The sequence below is a fragment of the Argiope bruennichi genome, chromosome 8 (genome assembly GCF_947563725.1).
Source record: "Argiope bruennichi chromosome 8, qqArgBrue1.1, whole genome shotgun sequence".
In the NCBI taxonomy this organism is placed as follows: Eukaryota; Metazoa; Arthropoda; class Arachnida; order Araneae; family Araneidae; genus Argiope; species Argiope bruennichi.
The window spans coordinates 10,228,678-10,245,506 of NC_079158.1; the positions used below are offsets into that span (position 1 = coordinate 10,228,678).

At 27.1% G+C, this 16,829-nt stretch overlaps 1 protein-coding gene across 2 annotated transcripts in view; it reads left to right on the plus strand.

Annotated features, from left to right (window-relative positions):
- The window catches only part of LOC129980488 (ras-related protein Rab-6A), a 42,227-nt gene that overhangs the window by 2,951 nt on the left and 22,447 nt on the right, over positions 1 to 16,829 (plus strand). For both annotated transcript variants that reach the window (XM_056090806.1, XM_056090805.1), the window contains exons 2-7: positions 4,480 to 4,538; positions 5,066 to 5,119; positions 6,229 to 6,334; positions 9,446 to 9,557; positions 10,559 to 10,652; positions 16,189 to 16,252. In XM_056090806.1, coding sequence (XP_055946781.1) covers positions 4,480 to 4,538; positions 5,066 to 5,119; positions 6,229 to 6,334; positions 9,446 to 9,557; positions 10,559 to 10,652; positions 16,189 to 16,252 — 489 coding nt within the window. The remainder of the gene's footprint in view (positions 1 to 4,479; positions 4,539 to 5,065; positions 5,120 to 6,228; positions 6,335 to 9,445; positions 9,558 to 10,558; positions 10,653 to 16,188; positions 16,253 to 16,829) is intronic.

Consider the following 16,829-nt stretch of genomic DNA (forward strand, 5'->3'; position numbering starts at 1 on the left):
AAAAATCATTCATGAGTAGCCAAAACTTTTAAAATTCAATTTTAACATATTAAACATATATTTTAATTTAAACATATTAAATAAATTATATATGGTATAAATACCAGGTAGCCTTATTATCTTATTATTGAAAATTAATGTGAATGGTGAAGTGATATTTTAACAGATAAAAATATTTGAGCCATTTTCCCCTGCAAGTTTCCATCTTCATCCAGTTAGCTTGATAATGCTCTGCAAGAAATGAATATCAGATACACATACAGTAAATGATGTGTCATAATCATTTTCTTTTTTTTTTTTTTTTTTTTCATGTAGCAACATTAATAATTAATCTCATGAAAATTTTTATCTGAATACTGTTTCAGAAAAATACTTGCATAGTAATCTCTGGCAAGAGAAAATGGATTATGAATAGAGTTATATGCTTTTTAAAAAATAAGAATTCGTAACCAGATTTATAAACATTCAGTGATAATAAGAATGAATAGGAGAATGAAAGTAAATGTTAGAAGAGTTTTTTTTTGTAGAAAATCATTGCTCAAAGTTGTGTCTGCTCTAATTGTAGCGTAAGCACCTCTAAATAAAGGGAGAAAAGAGTTGTTTTTGTCTTCAAATCAGGCAATCAGTTGTATACTCTTTTAGTTTTTGTTGCTTGTTGATCTACTTCTTGTCGTATTTTGTCACATTTATTGCTTTTTTTCTATTATTATTTTTCATCCTATTCTTAGAGTGATAAGGAAAGGTAAGAGAAGTGTTGTCTTAAAGTAGAAAAGTCGGAAAATTGAATTAAAAAAAATTAACCTTTAATAATATTAACCAGAGAGTTGCAAACTTATTGAAATGAGCCACTACTGCCTGTACTTATATTTTTAACGTTTCAACTAATTTAATCTAATAATTATGCATAATTTAATTTATGTTAATTATAATATTTTCACCTTTTATTCTTATAGTCCAGAATTTCCATGTTGACATGGGAAGGAAGTTTGGAGAGTAGTGTCAGGTTTCGGGCTATTAACCATGATTCAAATTTCTGGGATTAATTCCAAAACAGTTTTCTTGTAGCTGCAAAATGAAGTGCTAATCTAACAGAGATAAAGATCACATGATTTTATTTTTCTATTTCAGTTTTAATATAAAATTAAAGCTTCAATAATGAAAATATAAGTCCTATCTTTAGCAAGGAGCAGTTTTATTATTTAAACAGTACTAATCTATATGATACATGGACTACTGTTTAAATAATATGGGTGATTAACAACACCATTCAAGTTACTAAACATTGTTTTAATAAGTGTATAAATTTTATGTGATGCAGACTGATCAAAAATATGGATTGCTTGCTATACAATGAATGAGGTGTTTTGATTTGATGAAATAGCTATTAATAAATTTGAATATTCCATTGAAAAAACTCGCCTTCTGATTTTTGTATGATGGAAAAGCTACTATTTAAATTTAATCCAGTAACCACTAAGCAAGATTTTGCTTTTTTTATGCAAAGTATAGAAAAATATTGTAATTGTTCGAAAAATTCAAACTTCTGATTATCACAAATCTCTGTTTCAGACCACCTCAAGTCTGAAAAACACATTTTTGGCTCATGTTTGTAAACATAATCATGTAATGGTTTTAAATGACATCATGTAACTGTAAAACATTTTGAACTAGTTGGTTGAAATTTAGTATATGGATTTAAAATCAAATTGTAAATTTCTATCAAATTTAGAACAAATTGATTTTTCCTGTGGAAGTGAACTCGAAAATTTTAATTTTTTGAAGCTCAATAAGTAAAAAAAATTTTACCCAGTTTTAGCATCTAAATGATAGATTCTTACTGAATTTTGAATCAGATCTGTGCTTTTGCATGCTTGTAAATGTAATAATAGTAGAATTAGATATGTTATCATTTATTATAATTGTAATTCTTTATCAAATTTTGGTGTCAATTGATCAGCAATAAGGCATTCAAAATACATATTTTCATGATGGATTCATTAAGACTATTAGATTCATATGATATTTCCTAATTATTGTTCACCAGTGCTATACAAGGTATTCACTACCTTAACCAAGGTCCACAGCTGTATGCAGGAAGAGTGGGATAATTTTATTGGGAGATATGCAAGAAAATTTTGAAGACTGTCCTCAATGGCTATTTTTTTCTGACATTTATACCATCTGAAACCGAAGAACATTTTTTTTAGAGGATTTTTTTTGGTCCACTTATTTAGGCAATTATAAAAGCACTTCTAGACATTTTTCGGCTGTTTTTTTCACTGACATTTGTGAATTTCTGTTGGTTTTGTCTTAATTGCACCAACATAAAAGAGAGGTATTGGTATGGAAGAGTTTTGATTGTCAATCTTTTCATTCTGTGTAGTTTCAAGTGCAGAAGGGATTATGAGGGTGCAGAAAACAGGATTACCATACAAGGAAGGAATTTTCAATAGGCTCGGCAGCTGGAAATAATATTGTCTTAATACAATTAGATAATAATTAATTCATTTAATAATAAATAACTGATAATTCATTTAATAATAATTAACTGAAATCAGCTTTGAGCTGTGAGGATAGTTATTATTTACATAACTCTTGTAGTAATATATTTATATTTGGCATTGTTCCATCCTTTCAGGATGTTCTATATAAGAGGTGGTTGATCTTAATACATATAGTCAATTACTTTATTAGCATTTGGCTAATCCTTAAAAGCAAAACAAAGCAAACAAATTTACACTTTGTTTTCGAATGAAAATAAAAAGGTTAGATGTGTGACTTCTAATGTTTTGGATAATTTCCTTCTCAATTATATACTTACCAGAAATTTCTAAGAATTGATATGTATTTAGATTTGAGGAGAACAGCCAAATAAGCCCTCTTGTAACGAGATGAATTCTATTTGTTATCTCGATGTTGCCTGTTATTCAGTAGAATGAAAAAAGTGTCCAAAAATCAAACTGTCAATTTTCTTCAGAAAATGAAAAGATTAAAATTTTTATCAAAAACTGTGGAAAATAATCAAAATTCTAATCTTACTATCCCATGGCTAGAACATAGTGGAATGGGTATTTTTTTCAAATCAAAGTAATGAAATGTGAACAATTTAAGGGAGAAATATATATTCTAAAACATTTAGATTTCAGCTGAATTGAAAAAAGGTAGCAAAATAAAGAACTTCCGAATCACAAAATAAGTTATGTATGCAGAAAAATTCTTGCTCTAAATATGTCGGGGGGGGGGTCAACAACTGAAGATTACAATCTCAAAATGATGATAAACATAATGAAAGGAAATGCATTACTGTTAGACTAAAGTAATTAAAATCAGAAAGGATGAAAATTGAAAAGGTGATTTTTGCACTGCAGAAATCAAAAATTAGAACAAACAAACTAATTAAAAGGCAGAAGATAATCTGTTATATATTTTCAATATAGCAGAATCGAATAATTTTGGGAGTTGAAGCTTTAACAGAGTTATCTAAAATGTAAATTTAAAATATTTTGAAAAAACGCTGTTCCATTTCATTTGTTTAAATTAAAATAAAAATTTCATAATTTGTATGTCTCTTGCTTTTCTGCTTTTATTCTGTAAAGTATTGGTCAAAATGAATTTAAGAGATTCTTATGAAACTAATATTTTTAATGAATTTTATTTCAATTAAAATGTGAATACATGTGTGTGAAGCCAGTACTTTTTAGTAATTTGTATAAAATTATGTGGTGGCTAACAGTAAAGATGCTTGCATTGTGATCTCGAAATCCACTCTGAGCTGTAAGTTTTAGCTTATTGCCTTTTCATTATTAACTGAAGATGAGCTTAATAAGTCTCTTTACTGTGCTTCCCTTAAACATATAGGGGTATCAAACAAAAAAAGTAATCATATGTTTGAAAATTAATAGTGAGAATATTTTATTTAAATTTATTATTTGAATTTCTATATATAAAGTCTGTATTTTTATAGTCTTTCAATTCCCCAAAAAAGGTCATTGGCAAATCCTTGAATTCCTCCTTCTCCCCTTCAATAAAAGTGAGAACCCTGCTTTTAAAAAAAAAAGAGCATTTCTGGATATTCTGGGATTGAGTTCTTGTTCTTGTTGTATTCATATTTCAATTTCTATCTTATTTTGAATCATTATTTAATAAAGATAATTGTTTTTGTAGTATGTCGGTTAAAAAGTTTTGAAATGCATTTTTAGATGAGCACATCTTTATCATTGTGCATAATTCTGCAGTAGATTGCACTGTTTCAGCTCTTTGTTTTTAATGCTGTTAAAATACAGAAAATTTAATGCAATATGTAAACATTGAAGTGCCTTTCCGTAAAATATTGCTGTTCTTTAAATGCTGTTAAATACTTTTAGTGCTATTTGGTTTCTAAGTTCATCAAGCCATCTTTAATTAAAATGTTTTGTTATGTATTATGTAATATTACATTTTCCTGGAAACCAGTAAATTTATTACTTCTTTATTTTACAGTGGGTAAAACTTCATTGATAACTCGATTCATGTATGATAGTTTTGATAATACTTATCAAGTAAGTTTATATATATTTTTTGTATGCAAATTTAGAATACTGAAATATCATTTGATAATAACATCAAATTAGAATAAGTTATTAGGTTAATTTAACATATAAATAATATACTTTTTAAAATATACAAATAAGCTCAATTTAGTTAATTCTTTTAAATAGTAATTTTTTGTTGTTGATGATATTTCTAACTATTATTAAAAAATATGGTGAAAAATTAAACATCATCATACTTTTCATATTATGTAGTGTTAATTTTACAGCAAGAAGGAAAAGTCTTTAACTGCCTGAACACTATATCGACAAATCAATCTTTAAAAGTAATATCTGTATCATAATATGACAAAATTTTAAAATTGACATCATGTACTCTTTTAAACAGTACTATTACAAGTGAAGAATTATTAAAGAAAGTTCTTTGTTTTAATATTTTTTCTCATAACAAATTGATTATGCAATTTTTTTTTATTATTCATTTATGTATGATTAAAAGTGATATCTGAACCTATTTTATCTTTTTATTTTTTTAGGCAACTATAGGTATTGACTTTTTGTCAAAAACTATGTATCTTGAAGACAGAACAGTAAGTTTCATAATTAATTATTTTATATTTTTGCATTCCTCTTAATTTATTTTTGTTTTATATTGAAATGAAATATATTTTTTAAATTAATGTTCTGTATATTTATTAAATAGATATTTAAAAGTTCTACTTCTATTGAGTGTTTCTACTATAATAATTTTTAAAAAATGGGGGCAGTTTAAAGTAGTTAAGTAGTTAAAATTGTATAAATGTTATCAATCTGATAAATATTGGTAAAAAATAAAATACAACATTGCAAAACTACTCTTTGAAGTATTTCAAAATTTAAGATGAAATAAAACTTCTTGAAGCATCTTAATGTCCTCTTTTGTTTGACCCTGATATTTCTGCCCATAGAAGTACGATAACCCTTTGACAGTCACTTCAATTTCTCTGAAGGGAAAGGGTGAATATCCATTCATTATGTTCTCCTGACTTTGGTTTTTCTATAAAGAGAATGGGGAAGGTAGAAAAGAAAGCAGAAAGTACATAGACTCAAAAATTAAACCAAAATTAATTATTCTTTTTATCATATGGAAAGATAAGTAAATTCACTTACTACTGAAATGAGATATTCTCCCCCACCCCATTCCCTCCTTTTTTTTCCTTTTTTTTTTTTTTTTTTTTTTTTTTCCAGAAAGCAAGTGTTGCTAAATTTAATCTAGAGCATAGAAGTTTTGCTTCAGAAATATTATATTATAGTTATTTATTATTAATGAAAAAAGTGTTAAATTTCTTACTTTCAAGATGTAAACAGAACTGTTTAAGAATTTTTAAGATTGTAAAAATTGGAGAAAAAATTTTACTTCTAAGAAAAATAGAAAATCTCAAACATAAATTGTATTGTTTTACAAAAACAAAATTCTTTGAATTAAATGTTTTTTTAATATAAATTTTAAAATTTATGGTGTCACAATAATAAGATTTTCTTTAATTGTATATTGTCTTCTAAAAATGAATACTTTTCAGAATAACTCATTCTTTTTAATGCTCAATTTACCAGAAATATGAATGAATTATAGAATTAGAGTAAAAGATCGTTTTTCACAGCATGCCTATTTTATAATAATTCAGAGTTATTGCATTTTCTAATGTAAAATTATTTTCAGGTGAGACTTCAACTATGGGACACAGCTGGTCAAGAACGTTTCCGTAGTTTAATACCTAGCTATATCAGAGATTCAACAGTTGCTGTGGTGGTTTATGACATTACAAGTAAGAATATTTAATCTGATAGATTATGTATATTTTCTCTGGAAAATAAGTAGAATTTTTTATGAATTTGGAAGAAACTATTTTAGAATTTCCATTTCTTTGTAAAATGGAAATAGAATTTTTTTAGAAAATGTATATTTGGACTTTTAAGAATTCCCTCTATAATATGTTTAAATTCACATAATTAGATTAGGGATAGTTTTTCTATATTTGTAAAAATTGGAATAAGAATTTACTGGAAAGTATGCATGGTAGAACTTCACTCACCTAGTATAAATGGGAAGTGCCATTGTTGAATAAGTGAAATAATCGGGGAAATAGGGGAAAGAAAATGTTTAACATATGGAGCAACTTTTGGTTTGATGCAGTTATTCTCATACTTGAAACGACAAAGCTGACAATGCTTGCAAATTTATTCAATTGGACTATTAATGTCAATATTAATACTTTGCAAAAGCTTTTTATGACAAAATGCCATTAGTTGATTGTTCTGCATTTTATTTCAATCTTTATTTCAACAATCAACTGTAATTTTCAAGCTTTCAGCTGCTCTTTCTTCATCATTTGTTCTGATTGTTGCTTAGGGTTGTAGTTGATCAACTTGCTTCTGATGAGAACTTCTTAGTGTTTCAAGCCATTCTTGTTCTCTGCCAGATGTCTTGTTTGTTGTCGGCCTTTCATGTTTTTCAATTCGTTTTCTACATTAAATATCAGAATAACAATTATAAATGAATTGAAAAAAATTGTAACACATTTTTTTTTAAATCTGTTATTTCATTTTTATTAAAAGTAAAAGAATCACATCTATTAATTCAATAAAAATTTTGTGATAATAAGACAAAATAAATAATAAAAGTCAAATTTTCTGGCTATCAAAACATTGAATACAAATGATACAACTTGCAATGACATGATCTAATATTTATTATTATATCATTTTCCCTTTTGCTAAAACATGTGCAGCAAATGTTTTATTTGAATTCCCAATGCTTATCACATGAATTACATTAAATTGGCTGAATGAAAAAGAGTTAATAATTCACTAATAAAAATTATCTTGATTAAAATTTTGAAAAAAACAATATTTTAATGCAAAATGATTATGCTACAATTGAAATTGATTTTTAAAAAACTATTGAATAATACTATATTATTGTATACTGTGTATTAGTCGAGAAAAAGAAATGCTGACAGACTTTGTACAGTGTGTACACACACACTTTAAAGGTATCCTGAAATAGATTACGATTTTCAAAAATACATAACAGGAAAATAATTAATGTTTTTTTTTTTTTAAATTAACTTAACACAGATTTATGTTTTCAATTCAAAAATTCATTTTTCCTACCCAGTTTTTGGTTTTTGTTCCAGAATTTGTTGATAGATGGAGCTGCAAGTTCCTTTTATTGTCCCTCCCTCAAGCAAATCATCAAAATATGCAGCCTCAGAAGGGGTTACTATTTTGACTTTTAAAGCAGTGTTCTCTGACAGAACTAGCAGTAGAGAGTTTAACAACAGATTCAGTAGGAAAGTTTTGAAAATGATGTATTCATTAGAGGAAAGGATTTTTCTTGTATTGGAATTCCACCGATTGGAGGAGAATATTACTGCAGCAAGAAGCTTTCAGTGCAAATTCCAAATCATTAAGGGTCCGCAGATAAATAAAATGACGCAGTTGTATGAGAAATTAAACGAACAGGTAATTTTGCGGATGAAAATGTTAGAACTCTTGGATGACACCATTCGGCTATTTCAGAAGCAAATGTACAGGCCGTGAGGAAGCGTTTGCACACTTGCCTAGAAATGAAGTCTGAAAAATTGCAGTTGCATGTTGAGTTAAATTATGACATATAAGATAATGCATGAGTGCTTAGCCTTGTTACTGTGCAACCACTGAATACCAAATATGTGGAGAAAAGGAACATGTTTATGAATGAATTGATAGGCATGATTGATGTTGGCAATATTGATATGAACTCTATATGGTTTCAGATGAAGCACATTTTCATGTCAGTGGATTCGTTAAGAAGCAAAATTGGCGAAAATGAGGAACATGTGTGTGTTCCAAAAAACTCCATTCTCAAAAAGTGACTTTATGGGGAGCTATCTTTAGCAGAGGTGTAATTGGACCCTTTTTTTTTTTTTACATTATACCTTTTTTTCTGCCCCATACAATACAACAATATATTCAAATTTTGCGGGATTTTGTGGCCATTGAAAATGTTTTATTTGAACCACCCATAACATCCTCGTGACTGCTAGAGGGCACAAGGCCTTGTCATACTGTTGATGTTTTCCATTTCTTAGAGGAATATTTTGATAACCATGTAATTGCTTTATCAATTGATTCTCTTGAAAGGACACACTGGCAACCATATTAATCTTAATCCTTATGGTTTCTTCCTCTGGGATCATTTGAAGGTTTCGTTGTACCAGACAAATCTCTTACACTTGAGAAACTTGAAGAAATTATCAGTGATGAAAGAAAGAAAGTGGCTATTTCTAGAAAATATCTACTAATTTCGTCCTCCAATGACGATATGTGAATGCATCTGATAGTGGACATTTTGAAAATATTGTAATGTAATTTTCATTTATTAAAAGATTTTGAAAGATTATGATGCGATTTTCAGTTATGGCTTTATTTACATGTTTGTCTACAGTGTCTTGTGTTGTACAGTGTTGAAAACTTTTGGAACTAAACTCAAAACTGTGTGTAAACAAATTTGTCCTGCCACATAAATTTGCTGCAAGAAGTGATTTTTATTTATTTATTTTACCTTAATGTCTTCCTGTTATACATTTTTAAAAATCATTGGTCTATTTCAGGACACTTTGTGTGTGTATGTATATATAATATGAATTAAAACAGTTTTTTTTTTTCTTTCTGAACAATGTATGAGAATATATTATAATAAAATTCAATTTTATAATAAAAGCAAAAATTTTAATATTCTTGGAAATCTTATTAATAAAAATTGTGCAAAGAGTTCTTTTAATTTTAGATCTATTTTTATATATGAATGGGACACACGGTCTAATTCATGTGAAATAGTTTTTATGGTTTGAATAATGATTTTTATAAATTGAAAATAATTTTTTTTCCCCCAGATTCAAATTCTTTTCATCAGACTTCTAAGTGGATTGACGATGTCAGAACTGAGCGTGGAAATGATGTCATTATCATGTTGGTGGGAAATAAAACGGATCTTGCTGATAAGAGGTGAGCATTGGTTTGTTTGATATATACATAATTACATTAGTAACTTAGTTCTATTATACTATTACTAAACTTAACTTATATAGTAACTTAGTATGTATTATAACTTTAGGTCCTCTTTCAAATTTTGGAACTTTATTTTAAGTAGCATCTAAATTATATGTCAAGATTAATACCCTACATAAGGAAATACATTTTTAATGCATTCAATTAAAGTAAAACATCTGTTTACATACTGACATTTTTTGGAAAAGTTGTCAAATAAATTTGAATAATCAAAACAATTGTTACAGATTATATTTTAGAAATTTGTTACAGTTGTATGAAAGATTGCATTACAAAAAGAATTATTATTTTGTAAGATACTTAATATTCCTGCTTTGAATTAATAATATATATATATTTTTTTTTGAAAATCTGTCCCTGTGTTTCATTGTAATCATCTAAACCTGTAGTATAATTATTGGATCTGTAGTTGTCTAACTAATTAAATTTTCATAAATTTTATTAAAGCAAAAATAGGGAAAATTGTCTGGCAGGTAACAATCTCTATATAAACAAGGTTTTGCTTCTTAGAAGTTGGAACTATTTTTGATTTGTTACCATAATCTGTTATTAATAGAGAAACTTTTTCATTCATATTATCATTATTGCACTTTACATTGTAGAAACAATAAGTGATTAATGGATGAAGATTGTTTAGAAATCAAGCAGGTTTTTGGTTTCTGGCAATAACAATTAAATACCATGCATTGACAAATATTTAAATTTTATTTAGGCGAAAGTTTTGAACAAAAAATATTCAGTTTTATATAAAATTGAAATAACTCTCATTATATTTATGACAAAGAGGATCATGAAAATAATATTGTATTCCAAAGAAAAAATAAACTAAAATAACTGATTATAATTCTTGTATAATTGCAAAAAATTGAAAATATTTTGTTTTATTATTCAATTTATGATCTTTGTTTTGTGTCTATACAACAATTCTTATTTGCTAGACAAGTGACTACTGAAGAAGGTGAGAGGAAAGCTAAAGAATTGAATGTAATGTTTATAGAAACTAGTGCTAAATCAGGATATAATGTAAAACAAGTAAGTTTTCCTCAATATTTTAAAGTAGTTACAACTTCTTATTATTGATGTATAATGAATAGTTTTTTTAATTTCAAGCTTGAAAATTTTTTATGGGCTTTTACATTTTTTTTAAATAGTTTTGTAACATGTTAGAAAATAAAATGAATATGTGTTGCATAACAAAGTCTTCAGTTTTAACTCATTTCTGTTAACAGATATTTGGAAATGATTAAGGCATGTATTTATCAATATTAGGGCTGGTTTTTGTGCTTCATTGTGTATAAAAAAAATTTAAATTATAAATACTGTTAAATTTTCTATTCTAGATATAATCTTCAAAATTGATATTATATACTTATTTTTTAAAAAATGGAATAATTCCTCACTAATTTGTTTGCATTACCTAATATTTCCATTCAGGTCTTTTGTTGTATTCTATTTAACTAGTCATTATGGAGTTATTTTGCAATTATTAAATCTTTACTGGTAGCCCATTTTCTAGTGGTAAAATTTTTATCATCTCTTTTGCATCAAAAATTTTGCCACAACTTAATGCACAATGTTTTTAAATCAAAACTTTGACCAAATTATAGTAAAAACATACCATTACTTTTTGTAGTTTGGTGACACTTTAAATAATAATTCTTAATGCTATGTTGAAATTTGTTTTGCATTTCTGAACCAATAGTAAAGTTCATTATATACTTAGAACCAAATGATCTGCCAATTCATCTAGTCAATATGAAGTACAAATTTAACATATTATATAACAAAATAGACTATATCTGAATAAATTAAATTCAGTGGTAGAATGTTGTCCAGTTTCTCTGCATCAGATTTGACAGTTAAGCAGAGACAATCCTACAATGGGATGATTTGAAACCATATGGCTGTATGGTTTCAAATATACCTACATTTTTAGCTTTCATTTATGAAATTGGATTGCAAGTGGAGCAATATTCAACTGAATATTGATTTCATTCATTATAGAAAGGAAACAAAAAGCCTATAGGGAAGAATAAGAAAGTACGAGTCCATTGTTTGATTGGGTAATTTTCAAAGAACTAATATTGTGGAATACTTTTGTGCATTATAAATCATTAATTACATATTTGGTAACTGAAAATGTACGTTGTCTATAGTTGGATTTACTCTAAAAAAATTTAAATTAAAAAATCTTTTGGTAAGCTGGAAGACAGATTCCTTATCTAAGTGAGTGCTTTTATATTCAATTCCTTTAAATCTTTAGGCAAAAACTGTGGAATATTGCATATGGAAATGACCATAGATATGACTTTATTTTACATAATACAACATTTACTACAAAATGATTACTTAAGATGATCTGTATTCCCTTATTTAAATAAATAATTATAATCAAATGTATTCTAAAGAACTAAAATATGTACAGATTCTAAAATTATCTAAACCTGGCCATTTTTAAATAATGTTTATAATAAATATTCATTGCTATTTTTTTACAAGCTATTAAACTTCACTCACATGCATATAAACAATTTTAAATTAAGAAGAGGAAGTATAGAAGGTTTATTTATTTAAGTATGGCAATACAGATCATATTCAAAGTAGTTGAAGTAAAATTTTTCGTTCCTAGTATTCTTTCTAAGCAGTTAATGTTATCAAAACATTTTTAGAATGCAAGTTGTTTGGCTTAATAAGACACAAATCTATCTAATTCTTTTTTCTTTTTTTTTAATCTTCAATTGTGAAGAAGGAAAGAAAATTTCACCTCGCTGCCATTTCCACCACCACTACTTTGAACTATATCGACTATAAATTTATCCAAAATGTTTGCTCATATGTTAACAAGACAGCATGGACAAAGCATTATATGCAAATATATATAATATATATGTAAAATATGCATAAGAGATTATAAAAATATGTATGCATATTGCACAGCTGTATTCCAACTCTATGAGAAAGAAAATATTTCAATCCACTCGAACCACCAGCACACGAAGAGGTCAATTTCACAATGCAACTCAAATTTGCAATGCCACTAGGAAAACACAGGGAATTTAAAAATATTCTTTTTAAAAAAAACGGGAAAATGCAAGGAAATTTGAAAATCTTCATAAAACCAGGAAAATACAGGGAATTTTAGTTTCTTAGTAATTATTTTTTCCCCATCTTAAAAATGCCGATTTCTCAAGATTGCAAGATAAAAGATCATAATCATAATTTTGAAAAACCAAACAATACCATTCACATTTATGTAACGGAGATACTTGACCCTTTTTTTCTGTATTGATCATTCCATTTTCAGTTTGCGAGGCAGTTGTTCTTTCTCTATGAGATTCTCGAATTGCAGCTAATGAGCATGCACGAGACGACGGAAACTACTCGGGGGGAGTAGATTAAATTTCTGCAGAAACATTGCATCGCAGTAATGTTTATTCACTGACACATGAATTTATTGGAGGGTTTGTTTACTATTTGGAAAATTGTGAGCTTATTCAGTGTAGATTAGAAAATTTTTTTAAAAACAATGAACTGCTCAAAATCTGTATTTGATACAATTTGCACGGACTTAAAAAAAAATCAATTTTGATTTTGCTAAATGTATTTGATAAGTTCTGCAAACTCCATTTATTGCGTACTGCTTGCTTTATAAGAAAATAAGACTACGTAATATTGGAAAATAGATACTTACTAGTCATGCCAAAAAATGAAAACATACAAGACTGCATGCAGTTCCGAAAAGTCATCATTCATGTTGAGCTTAGTATCTAAAAGGAGTACAGGAAAAGATGATATAAATCAAATCCGAAAACATCAGATTTATTTTCCAAAAATAAACTGATTTCGAACTTCTTAGTTCAAGGACAATCATTTGAAGTTGAATTTTTATGGGCATTAAAACTTTTTGCATCATATTCATTCTTTAAGGTATTAAATGATATATTGAAAATATCTTCACATATTTTCACTGAAAATGGAATAGCTGAAAAATGTACTTTAGGCAGTACAGAAATGTCATGCCTTATTTGTTACATTTTTAGATCCATTAGCTATATGAAATTGATGGCTGAAAAATTTGCAGAAATTGATCCCTAAATACTTGAATTTGAAAAATGAATAAATAAAGAAAAGTAATCTTGCTTTGTAATTTTTTTTTTGTTTAAATTATTATTAAATGATTTGTATCATGATAATAAAAATGTTTTGTACTTTATTTCACCTGAGTCCTTAATTTTGTACAACTTACATTCAAAGAGCGCGAGAGGTATTATATACCGGCCTTAATACTTAAATATTTACTTGTTAAATTCCAGATTTTAATTAAAGAGAATTTTTTTATTATGTAAATTTAAACCTTCTTTTAATATGCTATTATTTTGAATAATGTTAATTTGTATGCTTACTTTCCTTGCTTTTTCCACTCCTTAAATCCATATTATATTATAACTAGCACATAAGTGCATTTTCTTGTATCCTTAATGCACATAAAGGATAAAAACAGAAATATTTTTTTTTCCAGATTTGAGAGGTAACCCTGATAGTTTGAATTCAGATAAAAAAAAATAAAAGACACAACTTAATAACACTTCAAAATGCATTGCAAAATAAGAAAAATAGTTTTAAAAATATATATATATATATATAAAAAACTATGAAGAATATTTTTAAAAATAAACTGAACTCTCAAAACAAACATTATAGGTGACATAGTGCAATTCCAACACTATGTAACATAAAATAACTAAATCAAAATGGAAAAAGAAAAGAAAAATCGGTATCTTTGAAAATTCAATTTGACAATGCAATCGGGATATATTGAAATTGAATCATAAAATCGGAAATCGCAAAGGAAATGTTAATCGGAAACATTGAAATGGAATCGTAAAATTTTGGTATAGCGTATTTTTCTTTTACTTTCAAGAATTGGTGCTGTTTTTTAGAAAGCTTTTTTTTTTTCTTTTAAACTTGTCATCGATGTGGCATTTATATATGTATATAAAAACGTGTATATTTAAATGCAAAGTTGTGTCAAAGTTTCAATGCAAGCAGTGAAAAACACTCGGAGAGTGAAGATTTTGAACAAACGAACATTTGTATTTATATTGATAGTAAAAAAAATGCTTTGAAAGTCACATGAATATTCAAGAAAATGTCGAACTACAATCTTAATATCTAGTGGGTCATGGTTTTGATGGATTAATAAATTCAATAGCCACTGGCCTTGTAAATAACAATATAAAAGCAATAGAAGAAAAGTCGTTGAGATTTTTTTTTATGCACAAAATTAATTTCGAATTTTTTTGTGTTTAACACTTTGCCATCTGCATGTCTCGTAAAAATTTCTTCACTTGGCACCGGCAATACTAATTAAAATTACTTTGCTTGTCATTGGCAGTTTTTTGAGGTTATCTGGAGATTATAAATTGTCAAGTTTTGCTAACATACTAAGTAACACTAACACCATTGTGGTATTGCCGAATGGCATAATGATAATAAGAAATTTTTGTTTAACCATCATATAAAGACTCTTGCATTATTACAAATGAAATAAATTCCTCGTCTAACAAAGTGCATTAAATTTGCGAAATGTTGCCTTTAATGAATAGAAGTTCCATGTGCTTCTACTTCATATCTCTTCCTTACTTTTTTTTAAAAAAAATGTTTTAATTTATATTTTTATTCTGGTATTGGTTTGTTAAACATAAAATATCCTGTTTAAAAGCTGCAGGAAGCTATTTTAGTAAGGATTTTACAATTTCAACAGTGGTGAATTAAATATGATATAATCTTAGCTGGAAGGATTTCTGTAAATTTCCATTTCACATTAACTGTTTGGTATTGGTATAAGAATGTGTGTGTGTCGATTTTTTTAATTGATAAGACATTGCAGATTTAATAAGGCCTACTAATTCTACAGCAAAATCTATAATTTTTTTTTTTTTTTTTTGCTGATTTTTATACAACCTATTTTTATGACTGAATTTGTTGTTTTCAAGTATTTTGAGAAGTACTTAAGAAACTTACTACCGAGAGTACATAATTCCCTTTTTTTTCTACCACCTAACAGCTAATACTTGCTAAACTAGAGGGAGAAAATATGAGATAGCCATACATTTTCCCTCCTTCTTTCAGATTTAAATTCCTTGTTCCCTGATTGTTACATTACAATTTTTCCCACCACCATCTCTAAAAGTACGTTCATCTTTTAAAGTATGTTCATCATAAAAAGTGATGGGATTTTGTAATTGATTTTGTTCTCACTTTCTTATGTATTAGTTTTGAAATTTTTCGCACTTTTAATAGACTCTGGAATATGAGTTTAATTGTCATCGAACAGATTAATATGGTTAAATTTTGATTCCATGGCAGGAATCCCCTCGTGAAGGGAAATTTCGGAAGGGATGATTTTGAGATTGTATAATATATACAATACTAAATTAAAGATTAGAGTAGAAAAATTAAAATTTTTACTTTTAAGTTTACTAATTGAATTATGTTTGTAAAATCTGTCTTTATTAAATTTTAGTGTCATGTTACTGTTTTAATGAGTCAATGTTTTTTTTAATAGTTGTTTAGGCGTGTAGCAGCTGCATTACCTGGAATGGAAACTCCAGAGCGGACAAAAGAGGATAGTATCCTTTTCTTTTTGCTTTTCATGCAGAATCTTATTTTTAAAAATCTTTTTTCGATTTATTGGGCTCTTTTACAAAACTTTTATGTTATTTCAAAATTAGTCTAATTAGACTAATTTTTTGTTTCTTCATATTGAATGCAGTGTTGGGTGGAGGTTTTGAAAAAAAAATTACCTATTTTTTAAAAACCAAAAAAGTTTTATAAAATTAATTTTGATTTAGAAACACAATTGTCTTTATTAATTATAAGTAAATAAACAAAATAGATCTTATAATATTAGTTGAAAGAATAAACTGATGTTATTTATAATTTGATTAAACAAATTTACATTGTTTTCGTGAAAGTCCGTCACTTGTAAATATAAATTTGTGATATCTCTAACACTCAAATTGATAGTATATTTAAAAGAGTATAGGTAAAATATTGGCTTTTTTAGAATTATTTCCTTTTTTAACTTTATTAGCGTGCAATCGCTTTTATTTACGTCACTAGTTGTAATTGCCTTTTTCCATGGCTTAATGCATAATACAAAAGTTCTGCCCCATTGTAGGAAGTATATTAGAATACCTGTATGCT